Genomic DNA, 24,534 nt, shown 5'->3' on the forward strand with positions numbered 1-24,534 from the left:
CCGCTGCAAATCCCCCTATAATCTATCTCCCAAGAGGCCAAGAGTGTCTACATAACCTATACAGACCTAACCAATCACAGTTCATTATTTTTGAATCCGCGTGCGGTATACTCTGATTGGTGGCAGACCCTAGCGCACGTAATTTGTCAATTCATGTGCTCCAACTTCGCACAAAATTCATCTCTACTTCGTAGGAGAATTATTAATTCTTTTTACGATAAGTGGAGAGACGAACTACTGGGTGTATAACATTAGATCTAACCTCCAAGATTATTTCTTCACACCGAACATGAATCACTAGGAAAACGATGGTACGAACGTAATCCCTTAGTCTTTCTCCGTTAACCTCTGCAGAATTTCATAGCTCAATATTCGGACTCACAAATGAGTTTTACGCAAAAATACATAATTTAGGGGCATCTCCTAGTTGCCAGAAACAGAAGACCTAATGTCCTCGGAATTTTGGAACGAATTTCCTACTCGACATTATTATTGTTTTTCAGATCCGAAGTTGTTAACGCTATTAATATAATGTAAAGTAAGAGGTATTCTGGTATGTTTTCATTCCTGACATAATGTTTTATTCCAGAGTTTGACAGTGACAAACCAAGAAAGAATAACCATTCAAATTCAACCGCAGGAATGAGAAAATAAAATTATTTTTAGTTTATTCATGCTCAGTATTGGAAATCAAGTACCATGAGTGGACTTTTGAACTTGTACAGAAATCTCCTGAGAAAATATCCATTGCGGATGCAAGCTATTCAAGCAGGTAAATACAATCACTGATTTTCACGTACAGCCGAAATTTTTCACGTAGAAGTATTGACCCACAGGTGCGTTAATGGCTTTGGGTGATCAAATAGCACAGAATTTCGTTGAAAAACGAAAATTTCAGGATGTTGATTATATTCGTACTGCCAAGTTCTATGCCATTGGATTTTGCATAGGTGTAAGTAGCCTAATGTTCGTCAGCTCGTAACTGACGCAATGTCCATTAGATATTACGTATTCCAAAGAGATCGACATGGTTGTCTACCCCCAGCATAATTAAAGAGACCCCTGAAAATTTCAGGGCCCAGCAACTTACACGTGGTACGGAATACTAGATAAATATATTGGTTCAAAAGGTGGTGTTGTAGCGATGAAAAAAGTTGCTTGCGATCAACTGTTCTTCGCACCGTGTTTCATCGGTGTTCTTCTCAGTTCAGTTGGTTTCATGCAGGGCAACGACATTAACAGTATTCGAGAGAAGCTCCGGGAAGAATACCTAGAGATCCTGCGAAATAACTACAAGGTAAACAAAATGGGGACAATTTTGAATACTGAACGGTTTTCCACAAATAGTCTCAACTCTAAGGGAGATAAAAAATTTTTGTCAGAACTTTTTTGCCCCACGGTATTCCACGAAAACTCAACTAAGCACCAAGTCAACTTAGACCGAATAAATCAAATTCCCTTTGACTATATGTCCTTTATCCCGTTTTAATTGCAGGTGTGGCCTATGGTGCAAATGGTGAATTTTGCTTTCGTACCACTGCAATATCAAGTTCTAGTTGTACAATCCGTGGCAGTCCTATGGAATTCCTATGTGTCTTACCGTACAAACAGAGATGTACTTCATAAAGCGAATTCATGAGGATCCTCATGTCTGCCAAAGCGAATTAGATAAATGTGAGACAGGTCGATTGATCAATTGACAAAGGATGACTAAAAACGTAAATGCAAATTTTTGATACTTTAATCTAGCCAATAATAATACAAATAGTGTTTGCACATAAAAATGTTTTATATTGATTATCATAATGTGTACTCGACACATGAAAATAATAATTATTTGAACTAAATGCAATCGCAGAAAACACATTGTAACCTTCAAATCTATCGAACAATTAATTAATTTAGTAACTTAATTGATCTTCGGTCAACATTTCTCAGCTTTTGCAATGGCAGCTGGTATTTTCTCCGCCGTTCTCGACGTTGTGCATGGTCCTAGTAATTCTGGGCATGGTTTTTCATTCGTCTGGATTTCGTAAACCCTTTTTAGTATATCATAGTTGATACGGGGAGATACCACTGCGTCTTTCCTGAAAATTAAGGGCATTGTGAAAACATATTGAGTGTCCTGGCCCTGGACAATGATGAAGAATCTGGCCATGTAGAACGAGTCTATAACCAATTTTAGCTAATTGAAAAAAAAAAATTTAAACAAATAACTCACTTGTATTCTGGATGAGATTCCACTTGTTTTCTTAACCAAGCCGCAGTGGTGAGAAGTTCCCCAGAGGCTCGTCTCTGTATGAGCTTCAAATACCGTTGAACTGTGCAATGCGTATCAGCGTCAACATTCATACTTGCAAGGTATGAATTTACAAGTGGAATGAGGCCAACGAATACTCCTTCCTGTCAAATTTTATAAAATTCATTTTTCTATTTTTTTCCCAACGACAACTGAAATGAAGTAATTTGACTCACCTTGCCATTGATAATTTCATTGATAGTAAACTCTGCGTATTCGTCTTCCAACTTCTGGTCGTCCTTGGCTTCAGACCTTATGTCTTTTCTGAACCAAAATTTCTCGGTTCTAACGGCATCGCGTTTCTGCGCTTTGGCCATATTCTCGTCCACTTTACTAATTGGAATTAATAGGTTCAAATTGTAACTGAGTATGACCCTGGACAGAAGCACCACGAAACAAACGATTGCCGCATTCTCAAAGTCTGTTATTTGAACTTCACAGGGACGAAATTCCACTCGCCAGCCGATTGACGAGTTGGGCGGTGGAGGTTTGAATCTCATTGTCTGCCAATTCGTCGATTGTATATTCTAAATCATTTTCAAACAAATGAAGGATTAATTCTATTATAATTGCGGAAATATAAGTATGTAATAACTTTAGTAATACAAAAAAAATATCCCAATAAGGTACACCGGGTTACCTCAAAATGATCAGTGTCTTCTTCATCATTCTGATGAACTTTTTCGGAGAAAAGTGACACAGAATCTCTAATAAAAAGATGTGCCACATGCTGTGCAAGAAGTCGATCGATACCATTCTCCAGCAACTGATTGTAAATCTCGTCATCGTACGTCAACGGTACATCATTGTACTTGTCCCCTTGAATACTCAAATACGAGTCAATAGAGTCATAACGTGATTTAGTAATCCGGAATTTATTCTCCTTCAATGGCTTCAGCCCACGCTCCTCCTGGGTTCTACAATCAACGGAACAGGAAATAATATTCCACCGGCAATCTACGTCCGTCAAATATCCCCGATGTATTGGGCTCGCTGCGGTGAGTGCCAACTGTCGAGGGGTAAATCAATATTCTGTAAATGCACGTACGAAAAACCATATTCTAATTTTTTTCCCTCCTAAATAATTCTTTCATCATTCTCTCCAACTCCAGAGGTGATTTTTCTACTGCGGTACGTGATGTGAGTAATTTTCTGCACATACCATGATTGGGCACAGTGGTGCTAGCTGATCATACAGTGTTCGTGCTTCCTCGATGTTGCAGGCCTGGAATGTCAGCTGTAGGCAGCAGCAGCCCATGCCAAATCCCATCGCATCCATGTAGACATGATTATCTTTGGCTGCACCCTCGCTGCTGCCATCGTCCCCCAATGCTTTCAAATCCTCTCTGAAGGGATCGGCCACATTTTCATCCCTTAAAACTGAGTAATTTTTTAAATGATAAATAAGCAGCGATGAAAATAAATTATTAGATTTGTCATAACGTCTTATCAGATCCATGCACATTATCCACATATTTTCTTCAATGTTGAAACTTAATATGCCGAAGAATGTCAACAGAAAGAACATCAGAATAGATTCAACAAAGTACTAAAAAATGGCTTACTAGGGAGGTTTATCGCAACCTTTTCACCTCTGCGTTGCCGTATATTCCGCGTTAATGTTTTGAACCTCGGGTGACCTGGGAAGATCGCCTCATCCGGCAAAAATAGGCTTTTCGAAGCTCCAGAGTCAGGAGTTGCTTTTGTTGGGGGATCAGTGAAATCTGGGCATCCCAATCTGGTCAAAAATAATTTAATGAATCATTCAACACCATTCGAACGGGAAATATTCTTTTATGAGCCATATTCAACACATAAAATTTACTTTACACGGAATAAAAGTATTGAATTCTTCTTCGGCAGAATGAAAATGAAATAATTGAATTGCTCATCCAGAAATTGCCTGTATCATGGAACTACTTCTGTTTTAACGATAATCTAACAACAAATAAAATATTACCTTGGAAAACTTGTTACTGACATTACGACTTCACCCGGTTTTAATTCATTAGTAACCTCCTGTCTTCTATATCGCATATTTGCCTCCACAACATTGAAGTGTGCTAACAAACCGCCGTACGGTTTCCCTGGTGTTCCCTCGATCATATACGCCCCGTATTCTGGTCTCCATAGTGACTTGACTCCACTAGAACGAAAGTCAAGTTTTTTTCCTGCCGTTTTCCCTGAATAAAATATTGTCATCTATTTCAAAACTCACGTGGGATCCTTGTGTTCCTTTTCATTGAGTGCAGTCAGAATTTCTGAGGCCCGAAGGCTTACCTTGGCAGTCTTCTTTTCATCATCGAACTTCACTAGAATGTATTCAACCTGTTTCCCAGAAAATTAATTTTATTTATTGAATTAGAGAGGTCAAAAGATATTGATGAGCTCCATTTTGTGTTCAACATTGTTGCGCTATCATTGAACTTGGTGGGGAGTTTATTAGATAGTTTTTTCATTACTCAACTAAACTGAAACTATGATAAAAAAATAATTAAAAAGTCGTTAGTGGGTCTTGCTCAGTGAACGGTCAATTAAATACTCGGACACAGTTTTTTAACTGCACCACAGCCGAATGACATTCTACGGCTCCAAACACAATCTATGACAGGGCTGGGAGAGAAATTCAAGGACGTGACTCAGCAATTATCTAGGTACTATTGACGATTACTTCACAATCTTGTGAAATCCATTATGAATCACAAGAATTTCAGTTTATATTGGTGGTGTACATTATGAACTATTTTCAACAACACTCCGATAACTCATTGTTATTTACATCATTTGCATGACCCAACTATTTACATTTCAATGAAATTCATGGATACGAGTGAAAATAGATGTGAAGGTTGTTATCTGTGATGATGATACGAATTATGAACAACGTAATTCAGCATTAGGAGGTTATTTCACTCCAGCATCAACCAGACCAGTAAATTCACGTCCACTGGAAATTGTTGAATTCACTGGAATGTCACTTAATTTTCGCGAGTACAAATCAACAGAATCGAGAGGACAAGTGCATAATTACCTCATCGCCCCACTTAAGCACATCCCCCTGTCTGTCTCTGAGTCTTTTATACAAATTAATGAATTGTATCACTCCGTGTTTTCGCACATGGTCTGACAATTTTTTCGTCTCTTCCCAGCTCAATGGACTACCCTCCGTCAATAGCCCCATTCTCTTCTTCTTCTTCCAAAAGAATATTCACGCACAAGTGCACACTGCAGGCGACAAACGACCACTCACCGCTCTCACTGCCTGTGACTGACTAAATAACCACGACACTACTCTAGACCACACGACCCAACTCAATGCGTAAAGTATCGACTCGGCAAGGATTTTCAGTACAGGGTATGCCATTTCTCGGAAATTGTGGGTGTACCCGGAAAAATTGTAAATTCGTACTCTTGAGAATTTTATGCACACGTTCTGAACTTTACAATGTTCGGGGAAGCTCTTTAGCTTTTGACAATTAAAGATCTTTATCACCTGTTTGAGCTGCGAAGGGACAAATGACCCAGGTCGATTCTGACCATGGGATTATTTTCGAACAATATCTGTGGATCTGAAGCAGATAACAAAATTTTTCTGATGACATTTTTTTGAAAAATTCATTAAGCACATGAAGTTTAATAAATTCTTCATTTTTACAATGAGTAAATCGATCAACAGGTCTTTCGTCATTATGTACACTGTTGTTTCTATACATTTCATGATTCGAATCAGACAAGCAAAGTCATCTTTCGTTGTCTTGATGATTCACATCTTGATTAGATACTGGCATGCTATCGCATGATAACACGATGACAAAAAAAAACGATCATTTGTTCAATGTGCCGAGTGCAACACTAATGACCGGTTTAAACGCTTATTGGAAAAAGTGAGGAACTGAAAGCAGAACATCAGCGATATTTATTTTTTCTGTACTTTATTCGGACGTCGGTACAAAACATCAGCAGCATAATTCCCATTGAAGGATAATATCTGCGGTCAATAGAACAAAGTCAGGGAAATATTTCCGTTTAATCGAAGAGACCGAAACCCATGTCGTCATCCTCTTCCTCAGACTCTTCTTTCTTCTCTTCCTTCTTATCAGCAGCTGGTGCGGCAGCGGCGGCTGCAGCTGGGGCAGCAGTAGCGACTGCAGCAGCGAATTTGCTCGGGTCCTGAAAATAATAGTTTTTCATTAGTTACGAACGTTGAATACTAGTGTCAATTTTTGAATAGAAGGAAAATAATTATTCAGACTGCGAATTCACGCAAATTTACAACAGAGACGAGGACGCGTCAGTGGGTTCAGCTTTTCAGCTCTGACACGTGATTTCCTCGTCTTCAGACGTGTTGGGTTGTCATCATTATATAATCAAGAGGAAGTTTAAAAAAGTTAGATAATTTTATGGCAAAATGTATAAACCAAGTTCATCAGGTTTTAATTAGCTAATTTTTTTGAATGACTCAGGATTATGGAGAGTCAAAGATTCCCAGTAATGTATTTCCAAGAAAAATCACAATTGATTGTCATGTCGTTCTTGGAAATAATTAAAAGATCATACAATATGGGACCTATTGATAACAATCCATTAATTTGCTGAAACTACAATTTAAATAAAATGGACAATGCATAATTTATCGAATTACCTTGATGTACTCCTTGATAGTGGTAGCTTCAGCAAATTCAACCTCAGTGACAGCAGCAATAGCCAACAGATTTTTGAATCCGTTGGCGATGCTGTGCGGAGCACTGGCAACAGTTGGATAACCAATGGCCAAACAGACTGAAGCCAAGTTGGCAACACCAGCCATGAATTTCTCACGGAGATCCTCGGGTTTGATATCGAGAATCTCTGGGGCGAAAATGGTGCCAGAGTCGTACACCTGCTCGACGAGAAGACCATACGAGAATGGAGAGATGTTCAACATGTTCAGAAGAGTTGCTTCTGAAGCTCCAACTTTGTCACCAGGTTTCAAAATGTGAACATCGTTCTGTGAAACAGAGGCATTGCAGGGATTAATAATCAATTTATTAATGTTTGAAAGGTAGTTTTGTATTCATTGTGCATAAAAAATGTACTCACGATAATTTCAATGGTACCCTTGGAAATCTTGGTTGGAATGCTGAGGGCCTGGAAGAAGGAAGTTTTCTCAGGTCCCAATCCGGTGTTCTGAGCTGGAATGATGACGCTCAATGGTGCAATTGCACCAGCTCTTGCGGGGGCTCTGACTTTGTTCTCAAGCAATTTGTCCCTGACCTCGACGAGATCTCCACGAGTGAAGACGAAGCCAACGTTACCTCGGATATGAGGTAGAAGCTTCTCCAGGGCAGCATTACGTTCGATGTGACCGCGAATAGCCTTTCTCATCATGGTGTTCTTTCCCATGAGAACGACGGCAGTCCCACGAAGGGACATGCGAATCTGCTGCATCTGCTTTGAGCCGACATTGTCCGCGCCCACAATAAAGCATTTTGGATAATCATCCAAAAGTTGCTGTAAAATAATATTTCATTGTTATGGTGACTTTGTACGGATTGAAGTAATTGTTGAAATCAGATATCATTTGGATGGAGATTCTTACGATTAGTTTGGTGAAGTAGTTTGACTTCCAGCTTGCCTTGTCCTCCCTACCCATCTTGGAGTGAAAATAGGGATTTCAAAACCGTTTAAGGACTGAAAAAGAAATAGAACAAATGAAAAATTGTATTGAATGTACGGGAAAATGCAGTGGGTTTGTCACTAAAGAACTGAAAAAAATCTACTGCACACATACATATGCAGAATAGGTTAAGATATAATACAAAATCAAGAAGTTAGAATTTGATGATTATATTACTTCCCCTTGGAAATAAAAAATAAGTAATCGACTTATTGACATGATACTGGAGAATGTACCAGACTACACCACCATGTGGCCATTTTACACTGCCATGTACTACGTTTGCCACATGGCATCATAACCTGGCCACCATTTTCTTTTCCACATATCTACGTATTAATTGTTAATTACAGGATTCTACACAAACTTTCGAGAAGATATTTATTTAATGTCGATATGGATAAATAAATGAAGACTAGATGGCAATGAAAAATGTCGACTTTTGTAAAAAAAAGTAAAAATATTGAGGAGATCAACTTACCTCGGCAAAATCTACGGGCGCAATGAGCGAGAAAGCGGAAGCCGAGTAGGCAATCCGGAAATCCTTAAGCTACTGTTTTCATGAGCCAGCATCTTGCGACATCTGGCATTATAACGCCAAAATTCAAAAAAACCTACGACCAAATCTCGGCAGATTATTTTTGGTGGAAATTGAGCAGAAAGTCGTTAGCACGTATAATTCAAAATCATTTATTGTCCACTATAACTTAACGGCTAATTGGAAAGAGAACAACTTGGAATTGTTCGTGCCGATGGGCGAATACTAAATATAATGGCTCTGCGTCATAAATAAAAAATGATAGAAATGTCTGGTTATTTTCCTAGAGTGAGCAAATATCTAGGGATGCAGGTTAAGAACCTCATTCGAGCATTTCTCCAATGTTTCGAAAGCAAAATGAAGGTCTTTCTCGTCAAGAGCTTTTGATACACATATTCTCAAGCTAGGACGTGGCAACTGTCTCTCGAGAGGGAGATAAACAGGTGTTATAATAGCTAAATTATTCTCGATGCACTTGTCAGATATATTCTTCAATTGTAGACACTCCTCATCGTGACTCTGCTTCTTCCTTAAAAATAGATGTTTCAGCGGAGACTCGGGTAGGGCAGAAAGCTCGAAGTGCTGTAATTTACTGAGAAGAGTGTGGAGATGCACACAATTGTTTGCAAGTGTTCCAAAGAGATCATCCGCTTCTTGTTCCATGATGTCGATGGCGATAATTGCGGCTGTTGTCAGAAGAGGTGGAAGGGAGGCTGAGAAGCAGTAACCAAGTCCTGATAACCTTTGATGCTCAATAACGAAAGAGGATCCAACACAAAAGCCACCAATTGAAGAGATTGCCCACTCCAGGGAACCTTAAACAATTAACCATTAATTCATTGAGGGTTTTTTCTTTCTCCCTAAATCATTTGCTGAGTCACAATGAACCGAAATCACACAAAAGATGGAAAATTTTAATTGAAAAAATTGTTTTGAAAATAAAATAAACCAGTCCTCACCCATGATCATATCGATTTCATGTCTGGGAACTCCAAAATGCTCAGTAACTCCTTTACCAGTGCGACCAAGAGTTCCAAACGAAATGGATTCATCAATAAATATTCGAAGTTTGTATTTTCTGCAGAGAGCAACAAGCTCTGGCAGTGGGCAAATGAGTCCAGTGTTCATGTAAATTCCCTCGACCACAAGAAACTTGCGAATTTTCGCAGCTTTTGTTGGATTTTTCTTGTCAATATTTGTCTGCTCAATCAACAAGCGTTCCAAGTCCTCGAAATCATTGTGCTTGAAGTACCTGACAGTTGATCTAGACGCATCGAGGCCTTTCTGTACAGCGAAATTGACTTTTTCATCAGTGAAGATGATGTCTCGACGTTTGCAGTACGCAGGGATAGCCGAAGCCACAGTGCTGAATCCATAGGAATAAACGATGGCTTCCTCAGCGTCCATGAACTGGGCGAGACGTTCTTCAAGATCTAAATGAACATCAACGGTGCCATAGAAGCCCCTTGGACCGCAGGACCCAACGCCGTACTTCCTCGTCGCTAAAGTAGCTTTTTCTTCGATCCTCCCGTCTCCCAAAAATCCCAAGTAATTGTGAGTCGCCAGATTCAAGCAATCCTGTCCATCAACCGTTATTCTCTTTCCAATCTTCGAGGACACGCATCTTGGTGACAGAAAGGGATGATTTGGATCCACCTCAGGCACCAAACTCTGTGGACGCCACTCCGCAAGTTTCCTCTCCACTTCTTCATCGCTCACTTCAACTCGTTTATTTTTTCGTGATCTCGAGAACAACCAAATCACCCACAAACCAATAAACGTTGCAATGACTATTTCATATTGACCATTGGTTCCAAAAATATTAATTGACTCCAACAACTGATATTTCACAGCCATTGTTGTGTCTGAATAGGCTAACCTGCAATTGCACACAATCCAAAGTCCTTGCTAATTGTCCTCCAGGTAAATAACTATTTCCTAAATTTTTCAGCCTAATTGAGGCGTGCTGACTCGTTCTCCTCAATTATCCTTCCAATAACGTTTTATGGATCGGTGAAGTCAAACCGGTGTGCTCCTGCTTGTGTGTGATGCATCCAGATATCATCACATGCAACACGCAGGCGCACACGTTACATGAATACAAGCCCATAGGTAAGGTGAATGCTAATGTTTCTGGAGCTTGGCAGACGCCCATTGAATGAACACAGATGTGTTGCTTTATCGGTGTTTCACAGTTTAGCGTATTATCATTACAAAGGTGCTCTTGATCTGCCAAAAGTGCATCAAATAGACTGAACAATTCTCTGGGACATTTGGCGTCAAGGGAAATCATTGGTCGTGCTGATCGGTGAGTAAATTCATTCAATTAACAATTTCTGCCGATACAAGGATATGTCACTCGTCCCGTCGAATCCTTGCATTGTGTCATTGTTGAATTTTCTCGATTTATAGTTTTGCATTTTATTTATCGGCGAAAGTTCAGACAAAAAATTGGAAATGGAGTGCTACATTGGTTTCCCTTATTTCCGACAACGGATGGAACGATTAGATCTCCTGCTGTGACTCCAACACATTGTGAATCATCAACCCCTCCCCCTCACCTCCCTTTGCATGCGTAAGTCTACGATACTCAATATTCGGCCTGAAATCATCGCACCTGCTCACTTGACAAGTCTCCACTCAAATATTCATTCGCGATAAGCCGAGGAATCTCTCCATTTATGGTCATTGCGTTGGAGCTAGATTAGATTCGCTGGAATGACTGAAGAGCTTCCAACAACCGTAGGATATTTTTCTCTCTAATTTTTTCATCATTTTTTTGATAACTATATCATTGGGAAGAGTTTCAGTGGATCATTCCTTTCCTGTGTCTTCAGGTGTAAAGAATATCGAATTATTTTACAGCACATCAGCCGTCATTCCTCCAGTCCTGTGGAATAGTTGTTCTATACCATTTCTAGACACTTGTTCTGCCTTTAAAGTGTGCTGCATCTTTTTGGAGCTTCGTCTCTCCCAAGAGACGAATTTCTTCTTGGCAAAATATACAGTTAATTCGCGAGAGGTCATTCGATTTCTGAGAAGCAAGAATACTGATGAATATTCAAGCAAATTTCTCATTACAATTTTTCTAGTGTGGATTTTGTGGCTCATCGACTCTTGCAAGGAATTCATACCTCAGGAGTAACGGTCTGGATCTGTCCCCACTCAATAAAATTATGGAAATCAATTATTTTACTGTCTAGGGTGAATTGAATCTCAAGAGTGGAGAACTCGGAATCAGACAGTTGGTTTCAATCGTTTTGCAACTCAGCACCGCTTTAACTGGAGAATTTGTCTTCACAACTAGGTTTTCGTGTTTCTTCCTCGCTAATCGCCATCGTTATCATAAATTTATCGGAATAAATATGCCGTATTCAGAATTGAAAGAAGATGGATTCAATGTGCAGTCAGACAAAGCTATTTACCGGCATTTGTTAAAAATCTGGAAAAATCGTGAGTTTGTCGATTACTTTGCGGATACATTGAGAAAAAAATTACTCATTCACAAGTAGACACGTATTTGACAACTAGAACTATTTTTCTCTCAGTAGAAGTATTTGGAGACATTCGGGATTTAAAAAATGGATAATTTTCTTAATTGAATATACATTTTGGAGTAATAATTTTTTTCTCAAGGTATCGCTATAATAATTTCACTGTAATTTCATTAATTGATTCATCAATCTAAAATCCTAGCATCTCCCTTAATTGGGAGTTTATCGCTGTGAAATCGTAACGCCATTCAGTTGATTGACCTGAAAACATTAATATTTAATTTCTCCAACGGTACCTCACTGTCCGGATTAACATGAGAGCTATTTATTAACACACAGTCATTTTCCTAATTACATACAATACGATTAAGCCCATGCATTTTGCTCTTTGCACGTCATTACCAGAGTTACATTTCTCGCTTTAATTTATTATTGAAAAAATATATGTAGTAATATTTTTTCGAAATAATTAGACATTACTGTTATTTATCCCCGATTATTAATAAAAAAAAACACTCCAATTGAATCGATTCGTCGGTTGAAGTAATCGAGGGTGAATGACATTTCGCCGGGTGAATAAAAAAAAAGCTCATTTCCTCGGAAAAATTCAGGATATACACAATTTCGGGTCTCGTCCGCATATTTCGGGCGGCAGCACTGCGAATCTAGTGCTGGTCGAAAGTCTATCAGTAACAGTGCGGAGGACTTGAATTAAACCAACCGGATATGCTCCGCCCCAAATAGGAAATAAGACGCGATAATCGTCATCACCTTTGCATTGTGATGACTTCACTCTGTGTGATATCTGTAGTACCTATACCAGTCATTGTCCGGGTATCGAAGGAGTGGCTTTTGGGAAGTACCCAGCAGAGTTCATATGTATACATAGATCATTGCTGAGATAGTGGTCCAACATCGAATGTGCACTCCACACCCACGATTTCACCTCAATTTTCGTTTTTCGTTTGAAAAAATAGCGTTGTCAGTGTTACACGAAATTGTTGCTTCGAGCAGCGAAAAAAAACCGATGCAAATGCGCAATAGGGAGAATCCCTGGATTCATTCACAATTGATCGAGGGAGTTTGGTATTAATGAGCGCATTGTTTGACGAGTGTTGCAACAATTAAGCCGGTGGAGATTAATAAATGACTGTCAACGTGACAAGGACACGTCGCCAGTATCGCTGTGTAATCAGATACTGAGATTCCCACAATAGCTGGGTGTATAAAAAAATGTTCTCCTGCTGTGCTTGCACCAAGAAATCGAAGAAAGCTGATGTGAAAAAGACGACAGGTAAACGTCAGGATGATGCAGAGGGTGAGGATGAAGTGGGAAGTCCGGAGGCTGATGATGGTGGGATGATTACTGAGAAGTTGAATGGCGATACCAGAGATGCTGAGACAGCATTGGAGAACGACGATGACGATGTTGATAAGGTGGACATTATTGAATCGAAGTCCCTGCCTTCGGAGGACGTTTCGGAATTGGCTGAGGAGTCTGTGAAGCTGGAGGAGGAGAAGCAGCTGAACCTCTCTCTGGGGAATAGACAGCCAGGATCGCCCAAGAAGGCTTGTCTATTCGAAGCTCCTGCGTACATAGAGAGAACCATCAAGGACGGCCCGGACGAAGATGGAGATGACTCCGTCTTCGAGAATTCGCTACACGCCGATAAGCCAGGTATAGACGCCGGTGAAAAATGAATTTTTGGTTTTATTAAACTGCATTTGTGCACTTTTTAATGGACTGATGCATCGTGAAAGGAATGACGAAACTGCCAATTGTCCCACAGTTTGCGAACAGGAACCGAGATCAGACAAGCACATTATAAGGTGGCTATCGCAGGATGATGATGATGGAGTTGATGAAGGGCGCGGGGGATTGCTGGAGCCACCGGCGACACCAGTTGCTAAGGATGAACTGGCGTTGAGGAGGCACAGATTTTTTTCTGACTTCATCGACGCCACGAAGAATACGGCAGAACACAGAGTGAGATTCGATCCACTCGGTCCATTGATTCATCCTGGTTAGGAAGCATTAGCAATATTCAGTCAATGTTATCAAGCATGATGAATTTATTTAGAGATATTAATACGCACACGGGATTCATAATCCCCGCATTATTGCGCAGTGCTACGCCCACATTTATTTCACTCTTCTCCTGCCTGCTCTCAAAATCCACCCAAAGTACGATTTTTGCGGGTTTTCTATTTATAAATATCGGGGGTATTCTAGATTACCTCATGACATTTGAGTCTCATCTTGTCTGTCTCAGTTTGCTGAGGAGTTTTCGATGGTACAGAGGGTTCAGTTGATTCGGTCTGTCCGTGAAGTAATAATTTGTTTTTATTTCATAGGTTGAGTCGTCCAACTGTTGTCGTTAGTGCTGAATTTTTAGAGATCAGATTCAAGGTATTCGGATGAATAAATTATTTCCGAAGGATTCGCATCAAATCTTAGGATTAATCAATTTAATTTGATACACCTGTTGCCAACAACAATAAACAAATCAAATGTAGTATTTCTCCAAGGCTTACGACATAATTTCGTGATGTCAACGACTATGATTACAGCTTGGAGAGACTATTTGTGTAACACTCGGTGGCTCTATATTTAATTTAATAGTGGACTTCAACACTCGGGTTTGCGAAATAATTAAAATATTGTCGTTGATTTTATGAGACTTCATTCATTGACACTCCCTACAAATAAACGTCACTAATCATAATGTAATTATTCAGGTTGTGATACGGAACGAGAGGATCATCTGGAGGAGTTGGTAACTCGCTTGGAGAACGTGACTAATCGTCTTGAAGTGCTTCCCACGAAATTATTTATTTTGACTCAGGAAGCAGGTGTTCAAACTCAGAATTTCTCGCCAAAGAGATCCGATCACTCCAGCCCAGATACAATCTCCATCGAGAGCGTTGTAGAACTAGGAAATCGTGATTCTGAAGAGTTCAGCGCTGTTCCAGTCATCATGTCGATTAACGATTACATTGATATTCTCAATGGACCTGTTGCCGAGTACTTGCAGCTGAGCCAAACAATTGGAGGTGATGTTGCTCCCCACAGTAAGCTCGTGGAAAAAGCTTTCCAGTGAGTATTAATCCACTTTGAACATTAAGTTAACGATAATCTCGATCGTAGTCAGATTCAATTGTAATGTCCTGCAAAAAAATACCTTCACTATACGCAATACAAGAGCAATTTCCCACTTGTCTGTTCAGGATTCAACTGGAATTTCTGCGGACGGCGACTAGTAGTCCCCCTGCGAATCAGTCAGAGGAAATGGCCCTCCTGTCCCCTACGTCTTTGCAAATACAAGCAATCCAAGAGTATCGTGAAAAGAATCGTGGCTCCCAATACTTTAATCACTTATCGGCAATAAGCGAGAGTATTCCTGCGCTTGGATGGGTTGCGGTATCTCCAACTCCTGCTCCGTATATTAAAGAGATGAACGACGCCGGACAGTTCTACACCAATCGTGTGCTCAAAGACTGGAAGGAGAAGGACAAGACGCACGTTCAGTGGTGCAAGGCGTGGGTACAGATTCTGACTGAATTGCAAAAATACGTCAAGCAGCACCACACAACGGGGCTTGTCTGGGCTAAGACTCGCTCGGGCGCACCTCCACCACCCCCTGGTGCGATGCCACCACCGCCACCGTGCATGCCTCTGGGCGATTTAAATTCAGCAGCAGGTAATGACGACAGGAGTGCGCTGTTTGCCCAGATTAACCAGGGCGAGAATATCACCAAGAGTCTTAAGAAAGTTACGTCGGACATGCAGACACATAAGAATTCCTCGTTGAGGACCGGTCCGGCGCCGTTCAAAGCACCGGTCGTTTCGAATTCGAGCAGTTCACCAATGAAAATTGTACCTCCAGCCAGTCAGCCCATTGACAAACCCCCAGTTTTCACGCGGGATGGGAAAAAATGGCTCATAGTAAGTTGAAAAATAGCTAAATTGTCGAGGAGAAACTGCCCAGTAGATGAAAACCGGCCACCGGGTGGATCGTGGGCTTTTGAATAGTGACTCCAAAATATAAATTTGGATAAAAAATGAGAGCTAAAAAAAGTTAAGGAAGTTACACTGTAGTAATTTTTTATTTTTCCTCCTTCTAGGAATACCACAAGGGCAATAAAGATCTCCTTATTGACAACCCGGAAATGAACAACGTCGTTTACATGTACCGATGCCAGGATAGCACCCTGATTGTCAAAGGGAAGATTAATTCAATTGTCATGGATTCATGCCGCAAATCTTCAGTTGTATTCGACTCTGTTGTCTCCAGTATTGAATTTGTTAATTGCCAAAGCGTACAAATGCAGGTAAGTGTCACCACGATTTTTATTCATTCTTTGTCACTGAATGATGTACATGAATTTACATAAGCGGGGATGGGGGCCACAATGGACATAAGAAGAGGAATTATAATGTTGCGAGGGCAAAAATAACCCGTTTCGGTCAACCGTTCTGAGGCAGAAAATTATTAACATTAAAAAAAATCTAGCATTGGAAAAATCATACGAGGCTGTTGGTATCGATAACGAATTTTCTTTGAGAAATCATTTCCGCCTCTTGTGAGTGACTGTCGGCACTTTGAGAGTCACCAGAGCACACGATTGTCACGATTTTTGAAACTCCCGAGTTTTTGATATATTCTGTTAATCCCCGGATTTTAAAGATGTTCTCTTTGATATAATCCGAAAACTCTTCGGTATTTTCCATCTTCACTGGATTGTTGTGTGATTCATTTATGATGTTTATGTAGATAATCGTTTGTTCCTCCGAATTATGCGTCAGACTTTCCTCATTTGGGCTCAAGGTTATTGATTTTTTACTGGAATCCCTAGCAGTTAAAATTTGTGACGTTTTCGATGTGATCGAGGGAGTCCTGACAGGATTGCAACGATCTCTGCTTCTTCTCGTGGAAGCGTCGTTGAACCTAGACTTCAAAACAGGAATTCCCGACTTGGATCTAGATTTCGGAGGAACTTCTCTTTGAATGCAGTCTAAACTTGCGCTTCTGTTTTGCTCGTTAATTTTCGATCTTCGATGCGTTGAGTTTAGGGAAATCTGCGGCGTACTTGGCCGCTTGGAGGACATCTCAGACGTTCTGCGGGCTGCATACGACTTACTTCTGCGCGAGGACAATTCAGTACTGCTTTTACTCATATTATTTTTTACGGTATTACGCTTTACGCGACTCAAGTCAAGGTCACTTCTTTCTCGGGATTGACCTTCCTTGCGGTTCGGCCCCTCGATACTGCTGTCAATGGAAGTGCTGGATAAGATCAACGACAAATGGCCCTCGTCAGCAATATTTTTAGCAGTCACTAATTCCAACTTGGGTTCACGTGTATTTTTCATTTCTTCATTGATTCTTTCGGGATAATTTAACATAGGAGGATCAACCACGTCCCCCAGACGTGCTATTCCCTCTCGAAATTCGTTGGACAATACATTAATCGTGAAGTTGATCCCCGTGAAAGAATTTTTTAATGCCAATGGCTCACTGTAGGGCAAACGTTCATCCCCGAATAATTCAGTCGTCCATGAATTCTCGATTTCGGTTAGAGCTGTGAATTTTATATTCTCCAATTTCATGAACTCTGAGCAACTGCTGTCTCTCCCAATGGTCGAATCATTTGGTATAATTTCCTCAGTCCGAGTGCTCGGGCAAGTGATTATGTTCTTTTCTCGGAGACATCCACCATCATCAGTATCGTCCACGCAGTCTGCATGTTTTATTTCTATCTGTGGAATATTCACCCTTAGTGAATCACTCTCACCTGCCATTTCTACATTTCTCGTGTCTTCGTTTTTTTTTTCATTCGACAATTCCTGAGATTGCTGACTCTCCTCAGCCGTGATTATTGAAGTGGTCTGTTGCAATGTGGTCGATGGTACAGTATCTTCCACGGAGTTCTTAGAATATCCAGGTTCATTTTTGTCTTCATTATTTGATTCCGGATTTTTATATGGATTATTCACCCTTGGTTCTCCTTTCTGGTTATCGTGATCTTCATTGCCGTCAGGGGGGACTTCATTACCACTATTTCCGGACTGCTCCTCGATTATACTATCAAGTGGCTGCGATGGATAGCCCTTTTTTGAAGCGGTAAGCACTGAATCCCCTGAATCCTCGATAGTTTCCTCGTCCCCAGAGAGCATCGCATTGTCCCTTTCCATCACTTTCATTTCGTTCTCAGCGCAGTTATGTTCGTTGGCAGAATACCCCGAACCTGGTAGATTTAGACTGTCCGAAAATTGTTCGTTGCACTGACCTTGCCCATCCAATTTAATTAATTTATTTTCCTCCGCCTCAGGGGTATAAAGATTTTTTTGCAACGTGACTAAATCATCAGAAATGTTGTCGACTGGAGGATCATAGCTTTGAGCAGTACCAGCCTGAAAGTCACTGAGTTTTTGGAGAAAATTGTCCAGTAAATTCACTTCGCTAACTGTTTTTTTTCTGGTCAAACTGACCCCTTGTTCGTTCCTGTATATTTTCAAAACTGTGTGAAGGCTCTCTAATCGCTGACGCACCTTGTTTAATGTGATTCTTGTAGATCTAAACAGTTTGGAAATGTTTGGAGAACTGCTAAGGAGCTTCAGGGGGATCTCCACCTGCCCCTCGTCGTCATTCAATTCGTCACTCGATTGACATTGAATCCCCATCGACTTTCTAATTTCTCGAACCTGACATTTTGTATTCAATAGGTTTTTGTGTGATTGGAGTCCTTTGACGCATTTATTACAGCATTTTCGCCGGGGGTAACTCTTTCTTGTGACAGAATCCTCATTACGAACTGCGTTTGAAGGCCCGTCACAGGTTGCTGGGTCGTTGAGCTGAAGCTTTAAATTATGGGGTTTCGAGATACATTCGTGCGTGGATCTAGTGCAACCGGAGTTAGGGCTGTCGAGGGTAAACAAATCCTCCGGACGATCCTCTATTCTGATTATTTCTGAATTCTTATCTATGTGAGGAAGGGGCCAAGATCCGTACTGCATTCTGTAGGCCAGGACATTCACTCTCATTTCAAGACTCTTGAGCTTGAAATTTATCCCATTGAATACGTATTCCGTCATGATATTACCGATTATCTCTGTAATTTTCGACCAGAAAGTGTAGAGGACGAGCAGCATGCAGCAGACCGAAATGATGACCTGGTAATAATAGATAACACTTCTGAACTGGCGGTAGCTCACTGTCTGAATTAACTGGCTGAGTTAGCAAAGCACTGCCCGTGTTATTCTATAATTTCTACAAAAATTGATAATGAATGACTAACATACTCATCTCCAAATTCGAGCTGGTCTCATACTTTGACTGAATACGAAATTGCAATAGAGATGGGAAAAATGTGCGAGTAACGACACATCAAAAAGCAATGGAATTTTATAGTATTTTATTGATTTGCCCTTCATAATGAAAAACGGAGAACAGACGGCCCTTTACTCATTAGCCAGTCCAAAAGCGTTAAGGATCAGGGAGTTTCCCGGGAAATATTGAGCTTGCGCTTTACCCGCCATAATATTCCATCCGTACCAGTGACGTAGTCAATGACATCAGTGACAGTCTCAGACCAGAGATAATTTAGAATTGTAAAAGGACAAGATTTCCAATCGACTTCGCAAATCATGCGAACAGGTTGGACATTTCCGCCTAAAAATAGGTTCTGTAATAATTCGACAGTTTCACAATGTCTTGTACTTGAAATGGAATATTGAAAATCGTAATTACCGAATTGCCAATGAATTTTGCGATTCCATAAAGCCATCTTCCTGCGCGATAATTAATCGGAATGTGTTGGGCGATAATTTTCAAAGATTTTTGTAACGGGCTGTGTTCATCGTGTGGGGTATATTGGGACTAGGGGTTATTTTCCTCTTGGATAAGATGGGTATCAATTGTTTTCATTAGCGAATCCTTAACTGTGACCACGTTCAGAAGATAAAGACATAATTATTAAAGGGCGGAGGTCAATTGTAACAATGGATTTCTTAAAAATTGATGTAATGTTGACGTTTCTGCTCAGGTTCTTGGAAAAGTACCGACAATTTCAATAGACAAGACTGACGGCTGCCAGATGTACCTCAGCCCTGAGTCTTTGAATGTTGAGCTCATTAGCAGCAAATCCAGTGAAATGAATGTAATGGTACCAAAAGGAACTGAGGATTACGTACGTATTTGACTGTTTATCCATTTGCTTTTGGCCCAGAATGAGGGAATTGTCAAAAGTAACGATTACACCTGATTTTTCCAGGTGGAGTACCCAGTGCCAGAGCAATTCAAGACCACCGTAAGCCCTAAGGGACTCAACACAATAGCAGTTGACGCACTCGGCTAAATTTGATATTAAGTAATAAGGTTTTCAAAGTTCCCAAAATAATTGTAATGATTCTTTTTCTCTACTAATGATATTTTATACGAACTGTGTCATGAGATATGAGACGCACGATCTTTAGTTGAAAAAATCATCAATAATAATCCCAATCTACAAAGAGACTAATAAAAATATGACAACTCCAATTATTTCGCATTTTCAGTGAGTGCCCAATATTCATATCAATGATTTTGTCTGCTGAATTCGGGATAAAGATTTTTTAAAAAATGAATTCCTTTCCATTGAGAATTTTTTGAGACATTTTTAGAAAATTTTAGTTTTTTATATTCAATGAAAGCTATATAAGTTCTTTAATGTTTATGTTCCGAATAATTTGTGAAATGTAATGAATAACCCAAACGATATGTGCATGGGGCATGAAGCAAGTGAATTAATCCATCCTCAGTCTGTATTTGCACAGTTATTTATTCTCAACTATACCTCTGAACAATAAATCGGGAGAAACGATTACACATATATATTTATTTTTGTTCATACACATAATAATTTATTATTCAAAGAATTAACGATATGACGAAGGTACTTTGACTCGCAGCCTAATGGCTATAAATTTTGAATATCATCTTAATCATCGTAGTAAAATTGAGAAGACATGGGAAATCAACTATCAATTAACATTCAATTATCCCTAGAAATTATTCAAAAAATAGAAAACAACTAATTCAGCTGTCACGTGACAATTTGATTCTCGATAAAACAATCAAAAACTGATTTAAAATATTGTTCTTTTTTTATTTTTTTTTATATCTCTCTTATAAGTAGACTCTTATGATCTATGATATGTTTTTCCCGGATATCGTGTCCATCTGAATCACCCCATTCCCATAATCCCACGTCAGTTATCAGCAGTGTTATGAATGATTAAAAAACGAAAATTTTAATTGCGGAGGTGACAAAAAAACTTGACCTTGCCCCGCGTTTTTCCTCATGGAACGGAGGGGTGACTGAGACAAATACAATTCCATTTTCTCCCTAATAGGCCAAGGGGCGCGGACACGAAGACATCTCAATAGAATTATCAATTTCGATCATCTAATGCCACTAAAAAAAATCAATACCGAACCTTAGCGAATTCGTAAGAAAATTCTATTACAAGTCTAGAAATGAACTAAATAAAAATATTGCCATAATTTCATTCCATTGGTCAAAAATTAAACAATAATCCCGCTGAAGTATTTTTATAGAATACATTCCGCAAAAATATTCATAAGAAGAAATCGAAATGCATAGATCGACTTTTCCTCATACAATATCCCACAGTAGTGGAGAAAAATACAAATAGATTTGAACAGAATTCCAATACAATTTTCTAGCGCATTCACCGACTTTTTATCGAAATTTCTTCCCATATGAAGTCTCCCGTATATCATCTCATACTTTCAATCCATCGATATGTCTTCTTTATTTCACATTTTACAAGTACCACGTATATTATTCCTTAACGCCTCACTCTCATCTCGAGGACAAAAAGTATATGAATACTATGCAAATATATATCATGTGTATATTTTACGTTACAGCTTAAATATCGGGTAGCAGATAAAAATATAATTTTAACCATAGAATATACTCGCATTAACATTCACAGTTTTAAAACTCTCCTCTCGATGCATTTAGGCGATCGCATGATATGTATTTTTTATATTTTTTCATCTTGTACGTTTATTAATCACGATGCATTGATGCATTGAAAAATCATATTTCTGTCTACAGAAAAAAATCAAAAATATTTGCAATCTATTGTTTTAATACTCGTGGATATAGTGGAAAGAAAAAAATAAGCACTGAGTGTCCAGTGAATTGGAGTACCTTACGTATACATATATAGGTAAAGAATATACTTTAATTTTGCTCTACCATTAAGGAATATAATTCTAGGGAATAAATTTTCCTTCTATCGCTTCTATGCTGATATGTCTTGTATTATTCAGTCGTAGTAATCGAGTAAATTGGAAGTCACACTGCCGCACACTCCACATCTCTTATTTATAATCTGTCTCATTAATTTGTTGACCCAGTTCAATACATATCCGGTTGCACTCGTTCATCGTTCCGCTTTTACATAATTCCATAGGTTTGTATGTTATCATTGCAATATTTTTTGTTTTCTCTAAATTCATTGCTATGTACGTTACGATTAAGGACAATTCATTTGGTCAGTGAACCAAGGCATTGGGAGAAACAAACTTATCTGAATTGCTTGCAATTAAATCGACTGCGCGGCGTTACTTTCATATCTGATATGTTAAATATACGGGGATTGACCGGAGTTAAGCGTCAATTTAAATGTATAATCCACGCTTATAGAGAAGATTACGATTGTGCTGTCCCTGAGTAATTCGCTTCTCACCGGATGTGTACTGAACAATTGACTTTATTTGATCAGTTGCAACCGGTCCAATGCAGACCAGTGGATCTTTGAAATAAGAGCAGACTTTCCTTGTCGCTTGACGATGACGACGTTGGACCTGACAACACAGACCTCTGGTAATATCGCATTCCCTTGACATGAGGCATTCTTCACCTGGGGATTATCATTTTCACCGAGTTATTAATTTTAACTGCTGAAGAGTAATTTTCATGCATGAGGCAAAAGCCATTCTCAATGGGAAAACTCACTGTACTGCTTGTTGGACGTTACCGGAGGCTGACAGGATCTTGTGTCGCCACCGGGGACATCACCACACATGAGCCCCGTCTCACAATCATTATCCCTCACACAGAGTTCACCCTGTTTCAAGCCTCGGAAGTAGTAGCAAGTGCCTTCGGGGCCTATTTAAGAGCAAATAAAGGGAATTTGTAGAATCATAAAATCCTTTTCCTTCTCAGAACTCTGACAAAAAGATTAATTCCGCAGGGAAGGGATAACATCGTTGAAATCTTTCTCACATTATTTTTTTCCCTTCCTTATAAATTGTTCCAGAATCAATTTTTTTTTCATCTGTCAAGTCATTTTTTCTTGAAATCTGACCCTAAATTATTCGATTCGAATTTCGCTCAGTCTCCACATGAAGTCCCGAAACACTTCCGAACGCGCTTAATTCCACGCAAATTAAAATAATCCCCCCAAAGTGATTGAATAATTCTCACCACCGTCAGCGTCATTGGCCAGACATATTTGTCCAGGACAACAGTATTCATTACGTCCGCAGGGCCTGTGATTGCAGGAGTCATCATCGCCGACAAACTGCAGACCATCACCGAAATCGTTGCCGTAATTACCGACCAGTGGACGCTGGATCAATATTGCATTACGTCATATATGCATGCGATTGACATATCGTTACAGATGATTGCACAACATGAAACCTACGTCAATAGTGATCAAACAATTGGATGAATTACCTGAAGCGAACTGGGTCTGTATCCGCCCCCCTGTCCACCATACCCGAGATTTGACAGCATTTCCGGTGTGAAACGATTGAAGAGACCACCCCAGGCCTCAACCTCTCCATTCATCTCCAGAATTCCCAGGACAACGAGCGTACAAAAAATGCTGCTCTTCATCATGATCATGTGTTTATTTCAATTTCCTCTGGACCTTGAGAAATTAAGTCACGATCTCCTACAAACATCACAATAAGGGATTACCTCGAGTTACCCCCGATATATCGAGATGATATTGATTGATCTTCGACGTTATACTCGAATGAAAATGAAAACTCACAAGCACACGGGTACTTAAACAATGAATCTAATCTCTCTCTTCTCCCGAATGGAACAGTGCAGATCACCCAGTTGATGGTGGACGTACGTCTGATTTGACGAATTCCAGAGCACCTGCAGGACAGTGATGCCAGATGCGGGACTCACACGTCTCCCACTGCCCCACTCCGCGTACCACTGCGCTCTAGCCGTAGCAGTAGTTGCGCGAGGGAGTTGCGCATGAAACCCCCACGCGTGGAATTTTTGCCTCCGTCTGGCATCACTACTGCAGGAGGGAACTGAGCTTGTCGGCGCAGCCTCAATCGCCGATTCGGTCGCGAAGAAAAGCGGAAAAATCCTGACGCATGCGCTCCGCTGTTTCTTTCCCTCTTCCTTTATCTTTCCTGCTTAGACATATCTTCTCCACTCGCTCCAAGTCTAGCGCACTGAGGACCACCCGTACTTTTAAACAAAATCAACTGAATAT

The 24,534-nt window shown here is 39.9% G+C and overlaps 7 protein-coding genes across 11 annotated transcripts; 2 read left to right on the top strand and 5 right to left on the bottom strand.

The window, feature by feature from the left end:
- Positions 1-45: 45 nt before the first annotated feature.
- LOC135163737 (protein Mpv17) lies at positions 46-1,847 on the top strand. 2 transcript variants are annotated; one of them, XM_064123473.1, is made up of 5 exons: positions 46-311; positions 590-772; positions 837-952; positions 1,076-1,297; positions 1,496-1,847. In XM_064123473.1, exons 2-5 carry the CDS (start codon positions 700-702, stop codon positions 1,637-1,639), a joined length of 555 nt encoding a protein of 184 aa, XP_063979543.1. In that variant the 5' UTR covers positions 46-311; positions 590-699; the 3' UTR covers positions 1,640-1,847. The 2 variants fall into 2 exon arrangements, with proteins under 2 accessions (XP_063979543.1, XP_063979544.1); XM_064123474.1 differs by lacking the exon at positions 46-311 and adding an exon at positions 326-533.
- Positions 1,720-5,760, bottom strand: LOC135163712 (glutamate--cysteine ligase catalytic subunit). The gene is made up of 9 exons (XM_064123427.1): positions 5,331-5,760; positions 4,518-4,627; positions 4,260-4,445; positions 3,865-4,037; positions 3,462-3,679; positions 2,940-3,308; positions 2,476-2,826; positions 2,222-2,403; positions 1,720-2,087 (listed from the first exon to the last, which is right to left on the bottom strand). Exons 1-9 carry the CDS (start codon positions 5,478-5,480, stop codon positions 1,925-1,927), a joined length of 1,902 nt encoding a protein of 633 aa, XP_063979497.1. The 5' UTR covers positions 5,481-5,760; the 3' UTR covers positions 1,720-1,924.
- Positions 5,761-6,214: 454 nt separating this feature from the next.
- Positions 6,215-8,551, bottom strand: LOC135163727 (large ribosomal subunit protein uL10). Its single transcript, XM_064123455.1, has 5 exons — positions 8,437-8,551; positions 7,878-7,969; positions 7,379-7,789; positions 6,942-7,286; positions 6,215-6,469 (listed from the first exon to the last, which is right to left on the bottom strand). The coding sequence occupies exons 2-5, from the start codon at positions 7,929-7,931 to the stop codon at positions 6,326-6,328; spliced, it is 954 nt and encodes a 317-aa protein (XP_063979525.1). The 5' UTR covers positions 7,932-7,969; positions 8,437-8,551; the 3' UTR covers positions 6,215-6,325.
- A 78-nt stretch (positions 8,552-8,629) lies between these two features.
- Positions 8,630-10,530, bottom strand: Spt-i (Serine palmitoyltransferase subunit I). Its single transcript, XM_064123450.1, has 2 exons — positions 9,453-10,530; positions 8,630-9,308 (listed from the first exon to the last, which is right to left on the bottom strand). The coding sequence occupies exons 1-2, from the start codon at positions 10,348-10,350 to the stop codon at positions 8,794-8,796; spliced, it is 1,413 nt and encodes a 470-aa protein (XP_063979520.1). The 5' UTR covers positions 10,351-10,530; the 3' UTR covers positions 8,630-8,793.
- A 114-nt stretch (positions 10,531-10,644) lies between these two features.
- Capt (capulet) lies at positions 10,645-20,852 on the top strand. Of its 4 annotated transcripts, XM_064123416.1 has the most exons (7): positions 12,674-13,665; positions 13,778-14,011; positions 14,727-15,084; positions 15,216-15,933; positions 16,113-16,319; positions 20,034-20,177; positions 20,262-20,852. In XM_064123416.1, the coding sequence occupies exons 1-7, from the start codon at positions 13,221-13,223 to the stop codon at positions 20,343-20,345; spliced, it is 2,190 nt and encodes a 729-aa protein (XP_063979486.1). In that variant the 5' UTR covers positions 12,674-13,220; the 3' UTR covers positions 20,346-20,852. The 4 variants fall into 4 exon arrangements, with proteins under 4 accessions (XP_063979488.1, XP_063979487.1, XP_063979486.1 ...); XM_064123418.1 differs by lacking the exons at positions 12,674-13,665; positions 13,778-14,011 and adding an exon at positions 10,645-10,801; XM_064123417.1 differs by lacking the exons at positions 12,674-13,665; positions 13,778-14,011 and adding an exon at positions 11,558-11,946.
- Positions 16,513-19,867, bottom strand: LOC135163703 (uncharacterized). The gene is made up of 3 exons (XM_064123406.1): positions 19,739-19,867; positions 19,521-19,660; positions 16,513-19,161 (listed from the first exon to the last, which is right to left on the bottom strand). The coding sequence occupies exons 1-3, from the start codon at positions 19,773-19,775 to the stop codon at positions 16,513-16,515; spliced, it is 2,826 nt and encodes a 941-aa protein (XP_063979476.1). The 5' UTR covers positions 19,776-19,867.
- Positions 20,607-24,311, bottom strand: LOC135163733 (prohormone-3). The gene is made up of 5 exons (XM_064123468.1): positions 24,070-24,311; positions 23,748-23,967; positions 23,493-23,637; positions 23,022-23,174; positions 20,607-22,926 (listed from the first exon to the last, which is right to left on the bottom strand). Exons 2-5 carry the CDS (start codon positions 23,916-23,918, stop codon positions 22,685-22,687), a joined length of 711 nt encoding a protein of 236 aa, XP_063979538.1. The 5' UTR covers positions 23,919-23,967; positions 24,070-24,311; the 3' UTR covers positions 20,607-22,684.
- Between the last annotated feature and the right edge of the window lie 223 nt (positions 24,312-24,534).

Source organism: Diachasmimorpha longicaudata, chromosome 6, assembly GCF_034640455.1.
Source record: "Diachasmimorpha longicaudata isolate KC_UGA_2023 chromosome 6, iyDiaLong2, whole genome shotgun sequence".
Classification (NCBI taxonomy): Eukaryota; Metazoa; Arthropoda; class Insecta; order Hymenoptera; family Braconidae; genus Diachasmimorpha; species Diachasmimorpha longicaudata.